Source organism: Dermacentor albipictus, chromosome 2 (genome assembly GCF_038994185.2).
Source record: "Dermacentor albipictus isolate Rhodes 1998 colony chromosome 2, USDA_Dalb.pri_finalv2, whole genome shotgun sequence".
In the NCBI taxonomy this organism is placed as follows: Eukaryota; Metazoa; Arthropoda; class Arachnida; order Ixodida; family Ixodidae; genus Dermacentor; species Dermacentor albipictus.
This window is the reverse complement of record NC_091822.1, coordinates 209,014,830-209,040,327: the sequence shown is the minus strand read 5'-3', so window position 1 is coordinate 209,040,327 and position 25,498 is coordinate 209,014,830. Positions and strand designations below refer to the sequence as shown.

The window sequence follows — 25,498 nt, the reverse complement described above, 5'->3', positions numbered from 1 at the left end:
ACAAGCGGGGTCAGGCGGGCAGTAGAGGCGTTCTTCTCCGGCGGCTGTCCAGGGAGTCTGGATGTCCTCCTCGACCGCCGTTCCGTACAGAGTGGAAAAATTGCGGCTTCTACTACGGCGTTGGCCACGCGAATCGCGGACGCCGTAGTCGTCGCCCTTGGCATACGCAGTAGGGATGCGTTGCCGGCGCTCGTTTCTTGAAAGCAATCTACGACGTGGCCTAAGTCTTCACAGCGACCCTCGATGTTTGCAGAGTGCTCGTAGTGCCGGTAGCTCGGTATGCGCTGTGCTTTCGACGTTTCGTTCGCGTTGAAGCGACAGATGCACGGAGGTCAATTCGCTCGCGGCTGCTGCCGCTATTCCTAACTCCAGCGTTTTCACAGACAGTTTACGCTGTCATCGAGCGAGATGTGTTCATGGTTACCTGTGCACGAGTGACACCATGCTGGTTAATTTAGTTGAAACACATAGACGGGCTAATTGGTTTGAATTCATGATCGTCATCTGCTTTTCTTGCATTTCCTTTCTTGAAAACACCGCGCCCGCTACTTTCCTGTCGGGAATGCGATGTCTTGCTGATAACGCGCATGCCGTTCGTTACTGGAAAGTACCGGGCTCGCACCGTTAAAGAAAGGAAATGTGGACAAGACAGAAGACGTTCATTGTTGTGTGGCAAGATACAACCCAACGGGTGTATTTTGTTTTAGAGTGTACGATTCAAAGGCGTAAATTTTCTTAGAGTGTATGCGCCAGCCGTAGGGCCTACGTGGTTCGGCATCATCTTTTTCACGCAGACAACGGCGCCGACGCCGGATTTTCGGCGACACGGGGCCTTTAACGCTTTCGCGTTAAAGTTGATCTCGCATGCAACGGAAAATGGCAGTAAAGCTTATCAAAGGGTTCTCACTACAGGCTTAAAAAAATTCAAACTGACTTTTGACTAAGACATCTCGGACCCTGAAAGAATTAAATGTCAATTGTAGGAGTATACTCAACAAGACCACTCAGTTGTAGGCTCCTCTGCTCTTGCACAACCCAGATATAGCGGTCTTGACTGAGACATGGCTTAATGACACAGTGTTTGACAGTGTGTTCGTTCCCACTCGCTACAGTTCGTATCGAAAAGATGTGATGGTAGAGGTGGAGGTGTCAGCATACTTTTTAAATCATCCTTGCGATTTTTTTAATGCCTGAAATACCCAATGTAGAGTGTATTTTCTGTACAGCTTACTATGCAAATCTTAGATATGTTATTGCAGCAAAATACCGACCCCCTAATTCTACCATTGCCGCATTTGACGAGTTCAGGCAACTTTTGTATATGAATGTAAAATTCGGTAATCTTATTATTTTATCAGGATATTTTAATTTGCCTAACGTGGACTGGACAACATTCTCACTCAAAAAACATGACCCTCTAAGGGAAGCTAGGCTGGACATTGCTTTCGCCTTTGAGTTACTGCAAATTGTGGGACAAAGCACACGTATTCAAGGCAGTTCTCAGTCAATGTATGCCTGACCTTTTTTTTTGTCAGCTGATGAATTAGTGCCAAAACTAATTGCGAGATATAACCTGGCATATCGGATCACGAGGCTGTACTACTCACCATTGCAGACACCATGTTAGATAAGAAATCTGAATGTGCATGTTCGCCGCAGCAATAGCAGAGAAAACAGAAGCCAGAAGAAAAGAAAAAATGGTTGTCAGTGCATACTTCCATAAAATTTCACATCACCTAAAGAAGATAGGATCTCGCTCTGACGTCAAAGTCATGTTCTCGGCTCCCCCAAAACTGGAGACCTTGCAGGAAAAGCTGCCCAATTAAGAAGGACAAACCAAAATGCATTATTAATCATGAAAACAAGTTCGTTGCATGCAAAGAAGGTGTAGTATATCGGTTTCCGTTGTCGTGCGGCAAGTGTTATATCGGCCAAACCAGCCGATGCGTAAACGAGAGGCTAGCAGAACATTGCCGCAAGGTAAAGAAAGGCATCGAAGGCCGCATGGCAGAACCCTGCAAGTAATGCAATGGTTGTTATCCTATCTTTAACAGACGCACGATATTATTTTCTCACATAAATCGGCTAACCAGGGAGATAGTTGAGGTCAGAGAAATTCTTCGCCATGATCAGAGTTGTGTTAGTGCCCCTTCTGTAGCATTAAGCGATAAGGAAGTGAGGTTTCTGGATGGTGAAAAGGCGTGACAGCGACAAGGGTTGGTTTCACAGGCACAAGTGGCTATGAAGTTTTGCACGTGGTTTGCTTGTTTTTTAGTCATCCTGTTTTTTTTTTCTGATTGCGGAAGCGTATATATATATATATATGTCACTGTCACAATAAAAGCCCGTTGAAGTTTGCGCATGTTGTGTGTCCCTTCTTGGTTCGACGTCCTGTCTTTGTGCGCGCAAAAGTTTAATAAGAATGTTCATCTTAGCGAAACTTTGCTCGAGCCGATGATGTATCAATTATTGATATACCTTCGCTTAATTTTGACGACTTCTCAAGTAGCACGGTAGACGTAGTGTCGCTGTGGTGCAGGCTTAAAAAAAATAGTCAATGAGTGCACTGATCGCTTTGTCCCGTTGCCGATTAAAAAGAAAAATCGCAATAATGCCTGGATCTCCCACGAGACATTGCGGCTCCAAAGGAAACTGAAACGTGTAAAGAAAAAATGTAAAATCGAAAACGTGCAGTTGGTAAAACGAAAGATTGACGACATTTCCTCTCAGCTTAAAAGTCAAGTGCATGCCGATAAACAACGCTACTATCGTGAATCGCACCAAGTTTCATAGCCACGGCTCCAGAGAAATTTTCGCGTTCTATTACTCCGACATCCAAGGAATGTGTTACATTTCATGTTGATGGTAAGGCAGTTCGCGAAAGCAAAGAAATAGCAAATGCGTTTAACAAACACTTCAAGTCTGTCTATACAAATGATACTGATGTAATGCCACCTTTCGAAATGACTGTGCCGCCTATACCCTATGTTCAAGTAAGCGAACCAGGTATACTAAATGTATACTAAACAGGTATACTAAACATGCTTTTACAACTGAACACTAAAAAATCTTCTGGCTCGGACAACATTCCAAACGGGAAGATATACAGGGTGTCTACCAAGTTGACATTTCTAAATTCCCCGAGTTTTCCAGGTTTTCCCTGAGTGCCTTTGCAAAATTCCCTGAGTGATGCAGAACTATGTTTTATGCCAAGACGCGCTGAAACCATATCGCCCTATGCTGTCACTCTCTAGTAAGCATATGAAAAAAATTTGAAAAAAAAAACCGACTTAATCCAATTTGAATACTAAGGAGTAGTGTTTATGTTATTCAAAAAAATATAAGGGAGGGGTTATTAAAATGCACAGCAAATAAAATGTCTTCGAAAAAATTTTCAAATCGAGTTGGACATTCTCTAGCACAAATAAAAAGGAGATGCATACAGAAGCAAGCATTTTCGAATATGAGCTATTTCTATGAACTGATAGCATGCTCAGTGTCATGCAACTGTCCTGACATACTCTCAGCTCGCACAAGACGCCTCAGTGTTGTGTTTCACTGCTTTAAAGATTTTATATTGGTTTGGATGAGGGACACCTGCATCTCAGCATCAGCCAACAATTTGTTTTTTGAGCGCAGGCTCCTTCAAAGAAGTGGTCGTTCATTCCTCAGTGCGTCGATCCTTTCTGTTCTCGTCCTCCTTTCGCCGCGCGTTCGCCCCACGGACCATTTGAAGAATACTCTTGGTCAATTTACAGTCAACGTCCAATTTTTCAGACCCCCTAGGGGCCGCGAAAACTTCCTAAAAATCAGGCAGTCCGAAAAAATAAATTCATGTCTTTTACTGCCCTTAATGGCTAAAATCGACACATGTACGTCTGAAAAAGCTCCGAATGCCTGTCAGTGCACTTATTAGGTATATCGGTGCTCCTACAGTGACAGGTGAGGGCGAGTGCACACGTGTAAAATTAAGAAATACATAGTGTCCCGCGACAATTGCCCCTTCCTACGCTTGTACGCTTCACCGCGTGACAACTGTAATGAGGCGAAGCAGACTTTCGGGAAAGAGCATTATGCAATGCGCCGTGCTTTCCGAGCTTCGAAGACAAAATTATTGCTGTCAGCGGAGAAATGAAGAAACACGGCACCGAACGACAAGAAGCTTAACAGCGAACGTCGAAGCAGCTAGGCCTACCGTTGCCGCAGTGGTGGCCACGGCTGCCAGCGCATCTGCGTGCGAGAGCACCGGTTCAAGGCGGCGAGGTAATCAAAATAGCAGCGGTGGTGGTTTTCATTAATGCCGTCTCGGACCTGCGATCACGCAAAACGTTTAGAAAATCGGACGGCGAAGAGTTCTTGCGTCTGAATTTTCAGACGTTATGATACATTGACTCTTTGCGGTACGTGGTGGTGCCGCGAAGCCGTCCGAGTTATCGGGAATCCGGAAAGTCGGTCGTTGACCGTACACTGGCAACTCCTCCAGCCGACGACGATTCGTTACGAGTCCTGTCTGTTTCTCGAGCCAGCATTACCGCGACTTTTGACCCTCTAAAAAAATTACAGCTAATTTTCCCTGATAGAAGCACAAATTCCCTGAGTTTTCCCTGAGTTTTTCCACACTACTCAAAATCCCTGAGAATTCCCGGTTTTCCCGGTTGGTAGACACCCTGGATATAAAATAGGATAGAGAGGTCGACTTGAGCTAGTGCGCTCTAGTCTGCTACTCTGCACAGGAGAAGAGGGAAGGGGAGTGAAAGTATTGGGATGGATGATGATGATAAGATATGTGGCGAGTGCTCATGTACATGAGACAGTTGCCATGCTGGAGCCGCTCGTCGAACATGGCGTCCTGCATAAACTTTAATAGCACTTTAGTTGCACACATTGAATTTGCAGTGTCATGCCATGGGCCAAGGATAGCTTCCTCCGACAGTGGTTGGCTGCCAACGCTGGCTAGGAAGCTAACATCCTTCGCTCCAGCATGTATGCTTGGCAATCACACAGTATGTGTTCCAGTGTTCCATGCATCTGGCAGTGTTCACAATTAGGGCTGTTCTATTGGCCGATGAGGTGCGCATAGCGACGTGTGAAAGCAGCGTCCAGCCGAATCCTGTGTAGCAATGACGTTTTGCTCCGCGTAAGCTTCGGGGGCAAACATAATCTACCGTCCGGGTCGATCATATGCAGGTGTCTGTGAATGTTGTCATCGTGGGCTCTGTATGCCTTTGTAAGGTCCTGCATGAGTGCTTTGATCATGCAGTTGGTGTCAGGTCGCGAGTAGGCAATCTGTACTTCATCAGAGGAACAGAAGGCCGATATTGCCTCACTGTCGGCGAGTTCATTGCCAATCACACCACAGTGACTAGGCACCGATTGAAAAGTGATCACGTGGCCACTTAACTCGGCACTGTAAAGAACTTCGGCGATTTCCAGCTCGAGCAGGTAGTGTGGTCCTTTTCTTAAAAAACATTTTAGTGCCTGTAGCGCTGATTTGGCATCGCAGAATACCGTCTATTCATGAGGTGGCTGCGTTCTCATAAAACCATATTCCAAACACATTTTAAAAAGGCATGCAGAATGGAGGTCAAAGTATGTGCACGTTTTCTTCACATGGTCATTGTGCGAGGAACACGTACCGAGTCACTTGCGCACAGCCAGAGTGAAGCCACTCCATAAAACAGGAAAAAAGCACTGCATTCAAAACTATCGTCCAATTTCTTTAACATCTACGGTATGTAAACTTTTGGAAAACATAATTTATAATCATATCTCAGAATTCTTGGAAAACAATAATGTACTAACAAAGCATCAACATGGATTCAGAAAAGGCTACTCTACAACTACCCTATTAGTTTTAACAGCGCATCACTTTTCGAAAGCAATTAACAATCGGAAACAAATAGATGCTACTTTCATGGACTTTTCGAAGGCTTTCTACAGGGTCTCTCACAAAAAGCTACTTTACAAACTCAGCAAGATACTGAAAAACTCCAGTCTAATTATTTGGCTCACAACATACCTTTATGGCAGAGAACAATTTCTTGTTTTTAATAATCATTCTTCTCAACGGCTTCCGGTGGACTCTGATGTTCCCCAGGGCTCGGTCCTTCGACCTCTCTTGTTCCTTTTATTCATTAATGGTATGCTGCATGGTATCCCAGTTATGGTTAAGCTTTATGCCTATGGCTGTGAAGTGTACTCAAAGATAGACAATATTATGCACCAGGAGTTGCTGAACGATGCTTTTCGCCAAATCGTCGACTGGTGCGATGCCAGACAAATGTTGATTAATTTCGAGAAAACTGTTTTTATGTCCACTTCACATAAGAAGCATAAACTAACGTTTCCGTACGGTATTAATAACATAATTGTTTCCGAAGTAACACATTATAAGTATCTCGGACTCTGGATCACACAAGGCTTCGCTTGGGCAAAATACCTTAAATATGTAGTAGCTAATGCTAACCGCAAGCTCTTTTTCTAAGGAGGGCTTTGAAACTTTCTACTCTCACTGTACGCCTACTCGCATATAAACTGTAATTGTGCTGATGCTAGACTACGCATGTGTAATTTGGGACCCTTTTACTAAGACCGGCACTAACAAGATAGAAATGGTGCAAAGAAAAGCAACTCGTTTCATTTATAACAGCTTTGGATGCACTTCAGTGACAGACCTTATAACAAAAGCAAACCTGTCACCATTAATGGAAAGAAACCGCGTATCAGGACTAAAATTCTTTTTTCAACTTATCAACTGTCACTATAAGACAGATCTCATGGGAATAATTACTTTTTCATCTCATTATGCTACTAGGCAACGTCATAGCCGAACAATAACCCCATTTAGTGCGCGTTATAATAGTTTGAAGTATTCCTTCCTTCCACGAACAGTGGATGAATGGAATCATCTAAACAAATACCAAGCTTTAACATCATCACTTTGGGTGTTTGTTTCAAGTATTGAGTAACAATTTGCTATCTTGCTGTACCACTGCTATGTTCAAGCTCTCTTGACCTGATTTGTAGTGTTCGTTGCCTATGCTATAGTGTTCTTTACATATGTGTTGTTTCCAACCCTGCTAAAATCCTCAGTGGGGATTGCAGTATTGATAAATAAATAAATAAATAGACTGTGACGAATGACATGCATACTTTCAAGGGAGTCTATCTCCTCCTGCGGCCGAGAATATTTTGCTGCGGTGCCGCCACGCCCTACGCCCCGCGAGTAACGTGTTCCGCCTTTGCAGCCCTTTCTGAAGGCCGTACCCCTAGCCCATAGGATCAAAAAGCTATGAAAGCACTTTTGTCTTTCTCGAGGGCGACAGGGTCATGTGAACGCCTCTGATTTGCTCAGGCCCTCCGCGTGAGTGGGCGAGGTCACCGCGTCCCTTCCCCCCCTCTCTCTCTCTCTATCTCATCTTTTTATCCCCTCTTTCCCGTCCCCCAGAGCAGGGTAGCCAACCGAGTGCGTTTATCGTTAATATGCCTGCCTTCTCTCTTTCATTCCTCCTCCTTCTTTCTGAAACCTTTCCTTGGCCGGGAAGAACAAGCTTCCCATCGGTGTGCAGTTATTAACCAAGCAAAACAAAACCGCACTCGTGATCTGGCATGTTAATGACTTCCTTGGTAGTTGGCATATAGCTCCAGGCACACAAATCTCACTCACATGAACACCATAGGCATCTCATTCGGAGTGATATGATTGACACGGTCATTATGTAACATGTAGAGTAATATTTCTTTATAATATGTGTTTGTTGTAAAGTAGAGAAACACGCATCATTCTTTCACAATATGAAATCATTTTCCCATCGTTTATTTACAGGGAAGCTGTATATGGCTAGGATCCCGGGATTCTTTCCCGCATTCGTTGACGGAAAACTATCGCCATCAATGGCTCATAGCCCCTTAGGCATTCATACCCCCTTCAGCAAGCAAAAAAAAATGCAATGGCTCATATCCCTGTAGGGCAATCGAGATAGTCACGGCCAAAATAAATGAGGTATGGAAAAGTGGACAGGTCCCGATAGACTGGCGTACCGCAAAAGTGGTACTCATACCCAAACCAGGAAAACCTCCACATATAAATAATCTGCGGCCTATTTCCCTTACATCATGCATCGCCAAGGTTGCGGAGCACGCGATAGATAACAGGATCACTGAACATATTGAAAACAAGGAGCTCTTTACACACAACCTAATCGGCTTTAGACAGGCGTTGTCCACGCAGGACGCTATGCTTTTGCTTAAGAAAGCAATCTTTAATAACCCTACTCGCGACGTGGGAGGGATCCTCGCACTGGACCTCTCCAAGGCCTTCGACAGGGTCGCGCATAAACACATCCTGACAGAGATTTCGTCTCTCAACCTGGGCCAGCGGTTTCATGATTACACCAGATCCTTCCTCGCGGATCGCAAGGCACACCTCCGACTAGGCATGGTCACGGGAGGACCCTACGAATTAGGCACCTGCGGCACCCCGCAGGGCTCAGTCCTCTCCCCACTCTTATTTAATATAGCCATGCACAAACTCTTCACTCGCCTCGCTGCAATCCCGAACGTGGGTCACGCCATTTATGCGGACGATATTACGATCTGGGCGCCGGACGGATCGCTAGCCATGCTCGAACACTCGTTACAATGCGCGTTGAAGGCTACCGAAGATTATCTTTCAAACACAGGCCTTGAACTCTCCCACGCTAAATCAGAGCTACTGTTATGCCGCCAGTCCAGACAGGGGGTCAGAAATCTTGCGCCTCTGGAAACTCTGCCGGTAAAAATTCGAGCTAAAAATGGGCATCCCATACCGAGGAAGGACACGGTCAAGATACTAGGCCTCCTCATTGATGCCAAGGGCTGCAACTCGACGGCCCTCAACAGGCTCACTGGACAGGCTAGTAATGTCCTAAGACTTGTAGCCCGCATCTCAAATCGAAGAGGCGGTCTTAAAGAGGATAATTTGCTCAGAGCTTATCAGGCATTCTTCCTGAGTCATGTCACCTACATCGCGCCGTACCTTCATTGGGGTAAAGCGGAAAAGGCCAAGCTCGACTCCCTAATCAGAAAGGGCCTCAAGCGCGTGCTCGGCCTTCCGCAGTCCACAAGCACTGAGAAGCTGCTGGAGCTAGGACTCCATAACACCATCGATGAGCTAATAGAAGCTCAAACAGCGGCTCAGATAATGAGACTGTCATCCACTAAGCCAGGGATTAAGATTTTAGAAGAAGCAGGAATCCAACCCAGACATGAACCGGCGACCAAAGTTAGCTTGACCCGGGAAACCAGAGCTCGCATCATGGTTGACCCCGTCCCGCGAAACATCCACCCAGTGCATAACCAGGGAAGAAGATTTGTGAGAGCCAAGTCCATCCTTTAAAAGATCAATCAGCAGAAGCTAGATGCCCTCTTTGTCGATGCTGCCAGATATGACAGTGGGGATAAGTTCGCTGTCTCGGTGGTAGACGCGGGGGGCAACCTGGTCAATGCAGCCTCTGTTTATACTAAGTTTTCCCATGTGGCGGAGGAAGCGGCGATCGCTCTGGCTTTTCTCAGCTCAAAAGTTCCCGCTATCATCTCCTCGGACTCGCGCACTGCGGTTAGATCCTTCTCGTCCACCCTCATATCTGAACAGGCGTACAGTATTGTGATCAAAGCACTTGAAAGGACTAGGGAGATTACCGAAGGAGGATACCAAATCTCGTGGTTCCCAGCCTATCTAGATAGCTCAATTACCCAGTTGGATGTAATCCTAACGAGCAGGCCCACCGGAGAGCGCGCGATTTCACGCACCACGCTGTCGCGGGTAGCCAGGCTTGGAACGAGGTCAACATCCACAAAGATCCATTAAGTACATTCCACGAAATTGTTTCCCATTTTTGACTAGGCAGGAGGACATTTCCACCCCCTCACCCCAAATTGAACAAACCTCAGGCTACCACACTAAGACTCCTGCAAACCCGTACATGTCCCACTCCTCGGTCTCTTCACAGGATAGATACTGAACACTCACAGTCGTGCCCCAAATGTGGTCATGACTCATGCTCGTTTGGCCACATGCTCTGGCTGTGCCCAGCCCTTAACGCCTCTCTACCCATCACGAAAGAACAATGGCAGGACTCTCTCAAGAGCAGCAATCTCAACATTCAACTCCAGGCTGTCCAGAGGGCCCACGACATTGCCGCGGGACTTGATCTCCCGGTTCCATCGTGGGCGCAGCTACCGACTTGATCTTCGGGAGCCTTCGGTTTGGCTCCCCGAGGTCTCAGTCCCTCAGGACTCAAATAAAGTTCTTGTCATGTCATGTCATAGCCCCGTAAGGCAGAGGTTACAAGCACTCAACAAAGTGCAGCGAATAGTACATACGTTCTTTCGAATCACGCACAGAATATTCACATCATACGTTTCAATAAAGGACAAGCTGAAAAAAAAAGGCATCCGAACAACATAATTGATGTTGAGGCGCTCGCGATAGCAATGTCAAGCACATAGCGCTCCCCGCGTGCATTTCCCGGTAAAGATTACTGTTGCGGAAGCAGCCGCGGCGACGGCAGCTTGAGTGCAGCATACAAAGCAAGAATTGCCGTACTTACACTTTCGTGTGTAAAAGAAGAACCCGCCTAGCAACTCATTTGTGTTGTGACAGCGCAATGAGAAGGCCCCGTATACTGAGGACTCCTGGAGAGCAGTGTGTAACCGAGGCTCCACTCTGTGTATAGGTGTACGAAGTAGCGTCGCAAGCCAAGTCGCAGGCCGTAGAAATGTCCGAGGCTAATATTTACGTAAGGTGCATGTGAATGTCGCCACGTGAATAAATTCAACTTAAGTCGTAATGGGTAATTGCTCTTGTCGTCGTTTACAGCTTCGCTGTACACCAACCTTCACAGCCTGGATGGGAGGCCTTATTTTTGCTATAATGATGCGAGTTCATGTTTTAACAGAAGAGCAAATGCTTGTTGCTATGCATTGGAAACAATAATAGATTTATGCGTAGGAGTTTGCCTTTGTAAGTTTCGCGTTGTTTCAAATCGCGTGATCTATCATTGAATACGTGCTTTCCTTCACTAGTAGGCAAGGTTTTGTGCATGCTCATAATTACTCGCACTATCTTTCTACATTCTGTCAGACGTGTCGCAAAGAGCAGTGATCGGTCTTATATATTTGTTACTTGCCCACTAATGGTCACTTTATTTGCCACTTTTATGGAGACGATTGCATCCTCTATGGCACCGCAATTTATTAACCCTCCCGATGGCGTTATACTGCAAGGATACATGCATCACATCTAGTTTTGCTGTGAGATGTGGTAATGCACTTTAAGTATGTAAATAAAAAAAATAGACTGCTCACACCTAGAATAACACTTCAAGGGGGCACTCAGTTCTTCGCGGAAGCGCACTTTATTGCATTCACAGTCTTACAGACAGCTGCTTTGATCCCAATCGCTTTTGGCAGAGTCGCGCCGTCCAAACAAAGATGAAAAGAAAAGAGCAGGCTCCCACGACGTGGAGAACACCGTCGTATGCGCCGTGCTTGTCTCTGAAGTAGCCTGACGAAAGAAGCAACATTGGCGGCATCAACAGGTGCAGTATGCACAATGCACAAATTTCCTTTCATTTATTAACCTGTACTGTCGTTCTGCCAGATTAACAGTTTATGATTTGAAGACACATTTGGATGCGCTCAAGCAGAAGCTTTCATAAAAAAGTCGCAGTTTCACCCGCAAGGCTATAATAAATCAGTGCACAGCTATACGAAGCAAGTATAGTAGCTTTATCGTCCGTATATATTTGTAAGCAGTCGCTAAGTAACTGAACTATTATGCACATGGTGTCAGCACATACTTGCAAACACAGGAGGAAAGTTGTCATTTTGCCGAGGTGGGGGATGGGGGGGGACTAATCCCGGACCAGCTTTCCGAATCACACACACACACACACACACACACACACACACACACACACACACACACACACACCATCGCCCCATCTTTTCCGTGTGACGTCGAAATTGTTCTGTGAAGTGACGGCCTGATATGAGCATTTAGTAGACCTCATAGTCGGAGACGGTTCAATTTCACAGCCTGTGTCCTCTCACACAACCAGAAATCTGGCGTCTCTCCGTGGTGTAAGCTTCCTTCGCGTAAATGTCGAACACATAAGAGACTTAAGAGCAAGCAGTTCCTTTACTCGAAGAAAACTTATTGCACATGGTTTCCAGCGCAGTGGAGTAGCCACCAGTAATTCTTTTATTACTGAGATTTAATTCCGTAATTGCAAATAATATCTAACTCTAGAACAACTGTCATAATTATAACAGTGTCGAAGGGGCATTTGTAGCCATCCGCCTTGCATTGTAAAAACTGGGTACAATGTTTTTGGACTAGCTAGCACACAAACTTCACGAAATATGAAAAATACCGAGTGACTGCGCTCCCACCCGCATCATAAAGCAGCGCCATCAAATAAGCTGATTGAAAGCAACTGCATTGCCTGTCGCAAACGCGAAGAGATAGCGCATGACCTTGATAATGGTACGGCAGGAGCACCAACATCAGGTTTCACACCTTCGCAGCTGTTACTTCCACTCATTTCTATGTCACACTTATTATCAGTCTCTCAAGGCCGACGGATCACAGTGATAACAAAAGCCACTTCATAACGCGGCTGAAGCGCCGCTATGACCATCTGTCAGGAGTGACAAGCGCAAACAAAGAAAGAAGACGAGGAAGAGGGAGTGAAACGAGCGTGTGGAGAGGCCATCTGGGAGAAGGGGTGCCCACTGAGAAGGACGCGGTAGCCGCGGCGCAACGTTCCAGGAGAAGACGGCCGGAGATAGCCACTCTGGGTCCTGCCCCAGTACCTAGGCGATGCAGCGATGTCCCCGCCCGAGTATCAGGAGCAGAGGACCGATGCCTCGGCAACTACCGCTGGCACGGACCTACCTGCCAGGACACGTCAGCGTTTATGCCGCTGAACGCAGACGCGCGGAGGCGGGCTGCAGCCAGTCACCGTACCGTCTAGGGCACTAAACTGCGCCGGCGCGCACGAGGAGCGCCAGCCGGCACAAGTCCCGCTCTGCCGGAACGCAACAGCGCCTCAGCGACTGTGCCTTCGTCACGTCGACCGGGACATCGGTGACGCCGAACACCAGCGACGACTGAAGACAACCAGATTGTAACGACGGACCACAAACCGGAGGACGCCAATATCAGCCCCGAACAGAACCGGTACTGTAACCACTCCTACGATAGCGTAGAAACGATTGCCGCACAGACGTTGGTTAACGTGGTAGTGCGAGCGTAAAGCATAGCGAGGGAGGACGCAGTCCGCGTGCAATAAGTGGTGAACGTTACCGTGTCCATATCCATATCGTATGTCCAGTCCATATTGAATGAATGCTGTGTGTGTTGCAACTTGCGTTCATGTGTTCATTCTGCCTGTTCAAGCAAGCGTACCAGGCGTTAACGTATGCGTGACAACATTGGCGAGCCTGCCAGGATCCCTTTAATTTCGTCACCTGGCTCGGTGTGTCTTGAGCAGCGGAATGGGCCTGTAACGTTTGGCGACTGCTGGGAGTGCCGCGGGCATGTCGGCCGAGGCCATAATAGCACTATATCACGAGGAACAGAAGCGATTAAGAGAACAACGCGCAGAGGCACGAGAGGTTGCGAAGGAAGCCGAGGAGAGAGCGAAAGCTCCCGTCGAGTGTGCGTATAGGAACTTGAAGATAGAAAAAGAGCTTAAGGAAAAGAAATTGCAGCTGTGCGCGAGTAACAGTGGAGAAGAAGCAAGAAGTAGGAGCTCAGATGTGGTACCTCAGAGGATAGCGACAGTGTGTCCCCAGAAGCTAATCACCCTATTTGACGAAAGGTGAGATGACCTAGATGGATGCATATAGCGTTTCGAGCAAATCGCAACTAGACAAGGCTGGCAGAAGAGTGACTTGGCGAATGGATTGGGTATGTGTCTTGTGGGGGAAGCGTTGGCCATGTACAGCCGGATGTCAGCGACTGACGCACTAGATTACGACAAGGTGAAGAAGGCTGTCCTACAACTCTTCAGACTAACGGTCGAAGGTTTCAGGTATAAATTCCGAAGCTCCAAGCCACACGAAAACGAGACGGCCCAGCATTTCACCGCTCGAATATCCAAGTACTTTGATGGTTGGTTGGAGGTGGCTAACATAAGGAAGACATTTGAAGACTTGAGGGACAACATGATTGCAGAACAGTTCATAGCATCATGTCATGAGGCTGTGGCAATATTCCTGAAAGAGCGCAACTTGAGGATGGTGGCGGAACTATCTGAACGCGCCGACCGCTATTTAGAAGTCCAAGGCCGAAAGCACTTTGGAAAGGAGAAGGAAGATAAGAAGATACCAGATGAACAATCAGAGCACAATGAAATGTTTTATGTCTGACTGGATAGGGCATCGGGCTGCGAATTGTCCCTTGGGTCGAACTCGCAGATCGAGGTTGAAGTGCGGGGATGCGGACGGCAGGGACATGCAATACAAACCTCCCGAGCTAAGCCAGAAAATAAGACTGCCTGTATTGTTGCGAGCGAAAGTCCCATTGAGGTTGCCAGGACGCAAGAGGAACAGAAGGAGTCCAGCGACAAGGCAAGCGCTGTCACGACGGCTCCGAGGTTGGAAGACGCGGAAACCTCGATGCCAGTAGTGGTGGGAATACTGCAGGGACGAAAAGTGTCTGTGCTTAGAGACACTGGGTTCAACATTGTTCTGGTAAGGCAATCCATGGTGCCGGAAAGAGATGTCACCGGTACAGAAGCGCCAGTTCGATTGGCGGATGGTATGGTACGGCGAATGCCTGTGGCTCGGGTATTGCTTTGACGCCTTGTTACTGTGGTTGGATTGGAGCCCGGTGCGTCAAAGAACCGCTTTACGATGTCATTCTTCGGAATGTGCCAGGAGCCAGAAGAGGGGATGATCCAGATCCCCCTGGAGTTTTCCCAATACCAAAATTACAAGTAGAACGGAGCATGAATCCACCGAAGCCGCAGGCATAGACAACGAAAGAAGTTCGGATCCGTATACCGGAAAAGCTACCATATTGTCAGTGGAGAAAAGCACAAGGAAGCAGGATAGGAAGGATGTTCATATAAAGAATACTTCTGGCATCGCCATGGATATAAACGCCACCGAAATGAAAAACAGGCAAGAAAATTTATGTTATCAAATTTTATGTTACCCGTCATAAAGAGATATGGCGGGTGGTCACACCCAGAACAAATTATCTAAGGGAGAAGCTGTCACACATAATGCCAATGCTTCTAAATAAATATAATAATCTAGACGTTGATATCACCCAAATAACGGCCCAACAACTGAGAGACTTGTATGTGCATGATTTTTAAATTACTGTTTGAGTGTACATCCTCTCGGCTAGTATGTATATAAAGTGTGTATATATGCTTCTGTATATGTGTGTGTGTGTAGGTATGCATACGAGTGTGTATGCATATACGGGTATATGAATGCATGTATTTGTATATATATGTGTGTATATAATGTTCAGCGGCGTATTCTTGTCTCATTTGTATTCACCACGAGAACCACACAAGCTACCCTAAGTATTTTTGGTTTAGTCACCAGTGGCTCTGTATGGATATGGGTGTGCATGTGTAAATGCGAGTATGTGGGTTCATGAGAGTATATACGAGTATGTGTATATATATGTATGTATACATATGTATATGTGTATGTGTATATATGTATGTATGATGCATATGTGCTTGCATGTATGCTGTTGCCGAATATTCTGTAGAGGGGGCTGCGGGCCTCGTCAAGCTGCCTACTGGAGCAGCTTTTACTTGCAGCCTCCTCCATCAAGTAGATGGAAATAAAGCTTTTCTATTCTATTATATTCAAGCGGACAGCACTCTGCGACGTTATCTTGAAATTTGGGGGAAATGGGTTCAGAGTAAGAGCCGGGTCATACATATGCTTGAGAGGGTTGAAGCATTACTGTACCGAATAGTCAGAACCCACGATGGAAGAGAAACACGACAGTTAGTAGTGCCATTGAGTTTACGGAGGGCAGTCCTCGATCTGGCGCACGACACTATTATGGCTGGCCATCAAGGAGTAGGGAAGACGACCAGCCGAGTATCAGAATTCTGTTGGCCCTGCATACAAAGTGACATTAAACGGTTTGTGCGATCTTGAGACATATGTCTGAGAACCCCACCAAAAGGGTTGATATCAAAGGTACCTAGAGGGACTATATGTCTGTAATTGAGAAACCTTTCCAAAGTGTCGCAGTGGACATCGTAGGCCATATTAACCCAGCATCGAATAAAGGAAACAGGTACATGCTCACGATGGTGGACGTTTCCACTAAATATTCAGATGCCGTCCCAATGAAAACGGTGGACGCAGCAGCAATCGCTGAGGCTTTGGTAGAAATGTTTATTAGGTATGGAGCTGCGAGGGAGATACTGACGGATAGAGGAACCTATTTTACGTCAGAATTGATGACTGAGATTTGCAGCATGTTGTCTCTGCGACACCTCTTGACGACGCCATATTACTGTGTATTATTACATGTGTAATGGGCTGGTAGAAAAGTTAAACGGCATGCTTAAGAGCATGTTACGCAAAGTGTGCCAAGAGAATCCCAAGGAATGGGATCGCTATCTACCTGCACTCTTGTTTGCATATAGAGAAGTGCCGCAGGCTAGCACTGGATTTTCACTATTCGAGCTAATCTACTGCAGAGCGTTGAGAGGACCATAATTGTTTTGCGGGAAATGTGGTCGAACACGGAATTGAAGAACAAAAGTGCTCGTATGTTTATCTATTGGAACTGAAAGATAAGCTAGAAGAAACCTGTCGCATCACCCGAGAAAGTCTCGCCGAAGCCCAGGCATCGTACAAGAAATATTATGACAAGAAAAGCCGGAAGCGAGTTGCTCAGTTTGGGGACATGGCACTGGTGCTACTTCCGAATGACACCAACAAGCTCACCATGAGTTGGAAAGGACCATTCAATGTGAGGAACAGAGCCAGCGACGTGGACTACGAATTAGAAATTGGGGAAAGAAGAAAAGTATTCCACGTCAACATGCTTATAAAATACGATTTGAGACAAGAAAATGCTGAGGAAGTTGCAGGAATGGTCATCGCAGAATCGGACGTTTAAAGTCCATACGAAGCAGAAATACCAACGTACAGCAGCATGAAAACAATGGATATCAGCCAAAAGTTCGTTCTGCGAACAGATGCACCAGTAAGATGTGTAGGGGCTGTGCTGTTGCAGGAAGCCGATGGAGTATTGCACCCTGTCTTTTATCAAGGTGGAAGTTGAGTGACCTGGAAAGAAACTACGCTATAGTAGAAAAGGAATGTTATGCTTAAGTGCGGTCTGTCAAACGATTTCACATTTATTTACATGGGACTCAGTTTTTCGTGCAAACTGATCATCAGCCACTAGAGTATCTAAACCGGGTAAAGCACACCAACGCCAAAGTCATGCGCTTGCGCTTAAGGTTACAAGAGTATGACTTCTCGGTGCAGTATATTAAAGGGCGAGACAACGTAGGTGCGGATTGTATGAGTAACGTGATGTTTTAGGAAGCCCAAAACGTGTCACTACCAAAGTATAATAGTGCTGTATGAATTGTGGCACCGTTGAGATTGACGTAGTGTTAAGAGTCGGCAAAAACTTACGTGATGTGCGCGTGGGTGCAGTGAAGTGCGGTGAAGTGCAGTGTCCGTGTAAACCCAAGAGGTGGCGAACAGTGAGTGCAGTTCTCGCGGGGCGAACACTAGGAAACTAGGGGGGCCACTGTCAGGATTGACAAGCGCAAAGAAAGAAAGAACACGAGGAAGAGGGAGTGAAGCGAGCGCGTGGAGCGGCCATCTTGGAGAAGGAGTGCGCGAAGAGAAGCACGTGGTGGCTGGAGCGCAGCGTTCCAGGAGAAGACGGCCGGAGATCGCCACTCTGATTCCTGCCCCAGTACCTAGGCGATGCAGTGACGTCCCCGCCCGAGTACCAGGCTCGGCGAGCAGATGACCACTCGCCCGGACCTACCTGCCAGGACACGTCAGCGTTTACACCGCTGAACGTAGACGCGTGGAGGCTGGCTGCAGCTAGTCACCGTCCCGTCTAGGGAACTAAGCTGGGCCGGCGCGCACCAAGAGCGCCTGCCGGCACGAGTCCCACTTTGCCGGAGCACGACAGCTCCTCAGCGACTGTGCCTTTGTCACGTCGGCCGGGGCATTGGTGACACCGAACACCAGCGATGACTGAAGACGACCAGATTGCAAAGACGGACCACAGACCGGAGGACGCCGATGTCCGCCCCAAACAGAACCGGTAATGTAAGCGCCCCTACGATAGCGTAGAAACGATCGCCGCACAGACGTTGGTTAACGCGGTAGTGCGAGCGTAAAGCATAGCAAGGGAGGACGCAGTCCGTGTGCAATAAGTGGTGAACGTTACCGTCTGTTCCTGCAGTTAAAAGTCCATATCCAATGAATGATGTGTGTGCTGCACCTTGCATTCATGTGTTCATTCTGCCTGCTCAAGCAAGCGTACCAGGCGTTAACGTATGCAAGACGCCATCGCATCGAAAGAGTGCGCGCACAGCTATATTTCGCGTCAGAAACTTGCTTCGGACTAAAGTTAAATTAAAGTGACGGTGATATTTTTCATGAAAGTGTATGCGCGTTGCAACAACAGGTTCGTGGCAAACAATAAAAGAGAAATAAACAGACCGGGACTCAACCCACTTGCAGAAAAAAAGCAAAACCGACGTGTTCAAGAAAGCAAGTGTACCACTTCTGAATGAGCCGCATTAGAAATCGCGACGCCTGCACACACAGTAAAAAAAGAAGAAAAAAATACACCAGACTTAAATGTGCCCATATTATCTATGATTTCATTACCACCGTCGAACACCATCTGCTGCCTAGAGGATGTATTCGAACAGGTCTCCCTCTGCAGCTAAGCAGTACCGAGTCCGCTTAATCACATATTCAGGGGCTTTCACGATGACCGACGTTGGCATTCTAGGGCAAACATCCTTTATCTTTGTCTTGAGCAAATTTGACGTCGGTCCCAATCATGCAAGCACGATCTTTCACATAGCCCCAACGAAAAAAATCGAGCTTAGAGATGTCAGGTGACCTAGCCGGCCAATTTACAGGCCCGTGCCCTCCAATCTGAATCTGAACCTGGCAACGTTTAACGCTAGAACGTTATCTAGTGAGACGAGTCTAGCAGTGCTATTGGAGGAATTAGCGGGCAGTAAATGGGATGTAATAGTGCTCAGTGAGGTTACGAGGACAAAATATGCTTATACAGTGCTAAAAAAGCTGACACGTCCTGTGTACCGGGGGTTAGCGGAGAGACGAGAACTAGAAGTCGAATTCCTGATTAATAAGGATATAGCTGGTAGCATACAGGAATTCTATAGCACTAACATGATGGTGGCAGGTCTTGTTGTGAAACTTAATAAGAGATACAAATTGCAGGTCGTACAGGTCGTACATCCAGTCATGATGACCAGGAAGTCGAAAGCTTCTATGAAGACGTGGAATCGGTGATAGGTAAAGTCAAAGCAAAATACACTATTCTAATGGGCGACATTAATGTCAGGGTCGGCAAGAAGCAGGCAGGAGACAAGTCAGTGGGGAATATGGCTCAGGTTCTAGGAATTCCAGGGGAGAGTTATAAGTCGAGTTTGCAGAACAGAATAATATGCGGATAATGAATACCTTCTTAGCAAGCGGGATAGCCGAAAGTGAACGTGGACGAGCCCGAATGGCGAGACTAGAAATGAAATAGACTTTATACTCTGCGCTAACCCTTGCATCATACAAGATGTGGACGTGCTCGGCAAGGTGCGCTGCAGTGAGCATAGGATGGTAAGAACTCGAATTAGCCTAGACTTGAGGACGGAACGGAAGAAACTGATACATAAGAAGCCGATGAATGAGTAATCGGTAAGAGGGAAAGCCGGATCAAGTTACAGAACAGGTATTCGGCTTTAACTCAGGAAGAGGACCTTAGTTTTGAAGCAATGAACGACAATATTATTGGCATCAGTAAGGGGTGTGCGATAGAAGTCGGTGGTAACTTCGTTAGAGAGGATGCCACTAAGCTATCGCAGGAGACGAAAGATCTGATTAAGAAGCGCCAACGTGTGAAAGCCCCTAACCCTACAGTTAGAGTATAACTGGCCGAACTTTCCAAGTTAATCAACAAGCGTCATACAGCTGACACAAAGGGGTATAATATGGATAGAATTGAACTTGCTCTCAGGGACGGAGGAAGCTTAACAGCAGTGAAGAAACTAGGAACAGGCAAGAATAAGATGTATGCGTTGAGAGACAAAGCCGGCAATATCATTACTAATATGGATGAGATAGTTCAAGCGGCTGAAGAGTTCTATAGAGATTTATACAGTACCAGTGGCACCCACGACCATAATGGAAGAGAGAATAATCTAGAGGAATTTGACATCCCGCAAGTAACGCCGGAAGAAGAAAAGGAAGCCTTGGGACCTATGCAAAGGGAGAAAGCGGCTGGGGAGGATCAGGTAACAACAGATTTGTAGAAGGATGGTGGGCAGATTGTTCTAGAAAAACTGGCCATTCTGTATACGCAATGCCTCATGACCGGAATGAATACCGTTCATGAATACCGGAATCTTGGAAGAACGCCAACATAATCCTAATCCATAAGAAAGGGGACGCCAAAGATTTGAAAAATTATAGACCGATCAGCTTACTGTCCGTTGTCTACAAAGTATTTACCAAGGTAATTGCAAATAGAACCAGGAACACCTTAGACTTCTGTCAACCAAAGGACCAGGCAGGATTTCGTAAAAGCTTCAAGAATAGACCATATTCACACTGTCAATCGGGTGATAGAGAAATGTTCGGAATATAACCAACCAACCCCGCCCCTCACCCTCTCTCCGTTCCCCCACAGCCTCTCGCGGGGCGGAAGAGGGCGCGTTTGCTCTCCGCTTTCTTCGCTCGCGCGCTACCCTCGCGTGCTTTCACTCGCACATACGGCATACAACGCGCGGCGATGACGTTAACGCTTTTGGACTTTATACGAAACATCACGGCGACGGCGACGAAAAAAATGCGTTTGGATTGTCTAGCTAATTGCCGTCGCCATATATGTACAGCAATGTAGTACGATGAAGGCTGGGAAATGTACACTCCATCAGCTCATTATCATTTCTTTCTTATTCTTATTTTCATTCTCATTGCTGGTATGGCGACGACTGTGTAAAGGCGGTGGCATGATGAGAACTGGATCACAAAGCAAGAATGACGATGACAGAATGATCACAAGGGCATGACGTCATGACCATGGTGTGACGACGAATGCATGAGTACGACTGTATGACGACCATGACATGACAACGGTATGAGGACAATCAGATGACGATGCATGCAGGACGACGCTGGCGTAGCGATGACTTAGCGATGACGTAGCGAAATAAGTAAATAAATAAATAAGCCTGTATGCCGACGATGGCCTGACGACGATGACGTGACGACGATGGCATGACGAGAAGCAATTAACGAAGCTGTAATGAGGATGCTGCAACGAGCACGATGGCATTGCCAACAGGACCAGCTACCGAAGCTGTTGGAAAACTTGGCCCACTGGGCCGGCGTAGAAGGCGTGACGAGAGTCAGATGACAAAACTGTAATGACGACGATGGAACGAACATGACGGTGTCACGGCCATGAGCACATACCTAGTGATGCAAGCTGTTGGACAACACGGACCACTTAGTCGGCTTAGGACGCCAGATATATAGATAGGGTAGAGAGACTCAAAACACCTGAATTAGGTAAACAATGCTAATCGCATTAAAAATGTTCTTTAGTATGTCGCCTCACTGATTACAATGATGAGCCATTCTATAGAAATTCGTGTGCTCTTTCGGAATGGAGACTCACAAAAGGAATTTCAATAACAAAGAAAACAAGGTACTGTTTGTGGCTTAGTTAAAATTCGACAAATATCTCTTACATCTAACCTAGCAATACCCATCCAAATAACCTTACTAGGCCGAATAGATAATTGGCTTATAGACAACATGATTTGGAGCTCTTGCCAAATTGGATTTCAGACGTGGGTGCTTGATTGGGGCGCCCATGTAGACCTAGAAAGTCAAATACAGCTTCCTCGATATCAGAAAATATATTTTGCCTTAATTACCTGATAATGAGAAGGAAATCGTCAGAATAATAATAAAGTATCATTTTTGCCCGAAAGACGAAGTATTCATTGCGATAGCAAATTATTATACAGCTACAGGATGTAAGGATAGTAAGTTTGTCGGCCGTATAGACTTGTAAAGAATCGCATGATAACTAAATTATCAAGTATGGTGTCACGTGCGCACAGCCAAACATGAACGCCTGTCACTTGACGATCACGCACACTGGCTGTGAAGACAATGGCTTGACGAAGAGCGGCAGCAGCAGCCAGCGAATTGACCTTCGATGCGAGCTCTCCTTCAACATGAACTGAAAGGCGAGCAGACAGCGCACACGAAGCTATAAGGTCTCGGCACGATTACACTCTGTCCCCATCGCAGATCGCTTTTAAGATAGACTCGCGCAGCCGCGCGATACGCAGGCACCGCTTGAGTAGAACGCACCCGTATCTTGCGCGCAATGCAAGACGGCACGCTTCCTCCACGCCTTCTTCGCTTGCGCGCGCTAGATAGAACCATCATCCTGGGCACCCCCTTGCAATATTTTATTCACATCCACAGTATAAGGTGCGCCGCCCGAATGTCATCGCACTTGGACTTCATGTGGAACATTGCGTCGACGGTGGGAATTCAATTGGAGTGTCCATATAAATGCAATCGCAATGAAATGGGTTGGAGTGCATATGGCAGGCCTTGTTTAATCTAGGATGGGAGCTTATCACTGTTGTAGAAATGAAAAGTGTACACACATTACACTCTACCGGTTCTAACATATGGGGCGGCTACATGGAGTTTAACAAAGAAGCTCGGGAACAAATTAAGGAACATGTACAGAGCGATGGAACAAAAAAAGCGACAGTTTTGCCCGACAGGCGACGCCTTGATTACGATAGCGATTTGTTAGCGATAGGAAATGAGGTTAGTCATTTTGACAGCTGCATTAGCTGCTGTAAATGCTTGCTTACTAACTAAATTAACAAGGAGATTGTCACGCGCGCACAGGCAAACACGAACACATGCCGCCCGATGAACGCCGACACTCGCTGTCAGAACACTGCCGTGGTGAAAAGTGACAGCGAGTGAATGTCCGTTCGTGCTGCCTCTTCCTTGAACACGGGCTTGGCACGCCAGAACACAGCGCACACGAAGCCGTCAGCTATATCAGGTGGGCTGGCCTTCGATCCCAGCTCAGATTGGCTCCAAGACCCGCGCGTGACCATGCTCAGCCACATAAGCTAAAGTAGCAGAGCATATACGCACTAACCTGCCCCCTCCTCGAGCCACTCCTAGCGCAAACACATTTCCCCGTTCCCCTCTTGCGTGCGTGAGAACACGGCGTGCACCCATCCTGCCTTCCTCCCTTGCGAGCGCGAGAAGGCACCACCGCATCCAGCCGCCCTCTCTCGGCTTTCCCTTGCAAGCTTTCTTCCTCTCCTACGGCGCACGGTCTCGATGTTATCGTACTTGCACTTTATACGGAACATCACAGCGATGGCGGAAGTTTGCCTGGAGTGCCTATGTAATTGATATCGCAATAAAATGTGAGCAGTAACGTTAAATAACCGGAAGAGAGCGGTGTGGATCAGAGAGCAAACGGGGGTAGCCGATATTCTCGTTGGCATTAAGAGTAAAAAAAATGGGTCGCCCATATAAAGCGTAGGGCAGATAAAGTGGACCATTAGAGTTACAGATTGGGTACGAAGGGAAGAGTGGCGCAGTGGCAGATGGCAAAATTATGAGGGGTGATTAAATTCCTAATTTTGCAGGTGAAAGTCGGAATCAGATAACGAAAGCCAGCGGTAAATGGAGATCGCTGGGAGAGGTCGTCGGTCAAAGGGGGGGGGGGGGGGGGGCAGTGGAGAAAAATATAGCCTGCTGCTGATGCTGAATCACTTGGGATACCACTGAAGTTTGTGACAGTGACATGAGTTTGTCAGTCAAATAATTGCACTTGACAATGCAAATCTCCCAAACGTGGGTTTATGCATTTTTGAACAGGATGGGATTTTACCGCCTTCTGTGTGGATTGTCTTGGTGAATTTATACACAGTGGAGAGGCATCAGTCAAGAACCAGTCCTATTACCATTTTTGTTTAATGCGTTACTAAGTACCATCTCTTTGCAACCGGATGAGCATGTGTACTAATTGTGGCCATGTTGTCCCTGCAAACGTCTTAATCTCATCCACCCACCTAACTTTCTGCCGCCCCCTGCTACGCTTCCCTTCCCTTGGAATCCAGTCCGTAACCCTTAATGACCATCGGTTAGCTTCCCTCCTCATTACATGTCGTGCCCATGCCCATTTCTTTTTCTCGATTTCAACTAAGATATTAACTCGCGTTTGTTACCTTACCCAATCTGCTCTTTTCTTATCTCTAACGTTACACCTATCATTCTTCTTTCCATAGCTCGGTGCGTCGTCCTCAATTTAAGCAGAACCCTTTTCGTAAGCCTCCAGGTTTCTGCCCCGTAAGTGAGTACTGGTAAGACACAGCTGTTATACACGTTTCTCTTGAGGGATAATGGCAACCTGCTGTTCATGACCTGAGAATGCCTGCCAAACGCACCCCAGCCCATTCTTATTCTTCTGATTTCAGTCTCATGATCTGGATCCGCAGTCACTAGCTGCCCTAAGTAGATGTATTCCCTTACCACTTGCACTGCCTCGCTACCTATCGTTAACGGCTGTTCTCTGCCGAGACTGTTAAACTTTACTTTAGTTTTCTGCAGATTAATTTTTAGACCCACCCTTCGTCTTTGTCTCTCCAGGTCAGTGAGCATGCATTGCATTTGGTCCCCTCAGTTACTAAGCAAGGCAATATCATCAGCGAATCTCAAGTTACTAAGGTATTCTCTATTACCTCTTTTCCCCAATTCTTCCCAATACAGGTCTCTGAATACCTCCTGTAAACACGCTGTGAATAGCATTGGAGAGATCGTATCTCTCTGCCTGACGCCTTTCTTTGTTGGGATATTGTTGCTTTCTTTATGGAGGACTACGGTCTCTGTGGAGCCGCTATAGATATATTTCAGTATTTTTACATACGGCTTGTCTACACCCTGATTCCGTGATGCCTCCATGACTGCTGAGGTTTCGACTGAATCAAACGTTTTCTCGTAATCAATGAAAGCTATATATAAGGGTTGGTTATATTCCGCACATTTCTCTATAACCTGATTGACGGTGTGAATATGGTCTATTGTTGAAGCGTTTACGAAGTCCTGCCAGGTCCTTTGGTTGACAGAACTCTAAGGTGTTCCTGAGTCTATTTGCGATTACCTT

At 46.7% G+C, this 25,498-nt stretch overlaps 2 protein-coding genes across 9 annotated transcripts in view; one reads left to right on the top strand and one right to left on the bottom strand.

Annotated features, from left to right (window-relative positions):
- Positions 1-25,498, top strand: part of LOC139056423 (uncharacterized) — a 215,338-nt gene that overhangs the window by 113,687 nt on the left and 76,153 nt on the right. The gene's annotated exons all lie outside the window — the stretch shown is intronic.
- The window catches only part of LOC139056422 (monocarboxylate transporter 12-B-like), a 141,515-nt gene continuing 127,394 nt past the window's right edge, over positions 11,378-25,498 (bottom strand). For all 8 annotated transcript variants that reach the window (XM_070534652.1, XM_070534650.1, XM_070534649.1 and 5 more), the window contains one exon: positions 11,378-11,545. In XM_070534652.1, the coding sequence (XP_070390753.1) occupies positions 11,406-11,545 (140 nt within the window). In that variant the 3' untranslated portion in view covers positions 11,378-11,405. The remainder of the gene's footprint in view (positions 11,546-25,498) is intronic.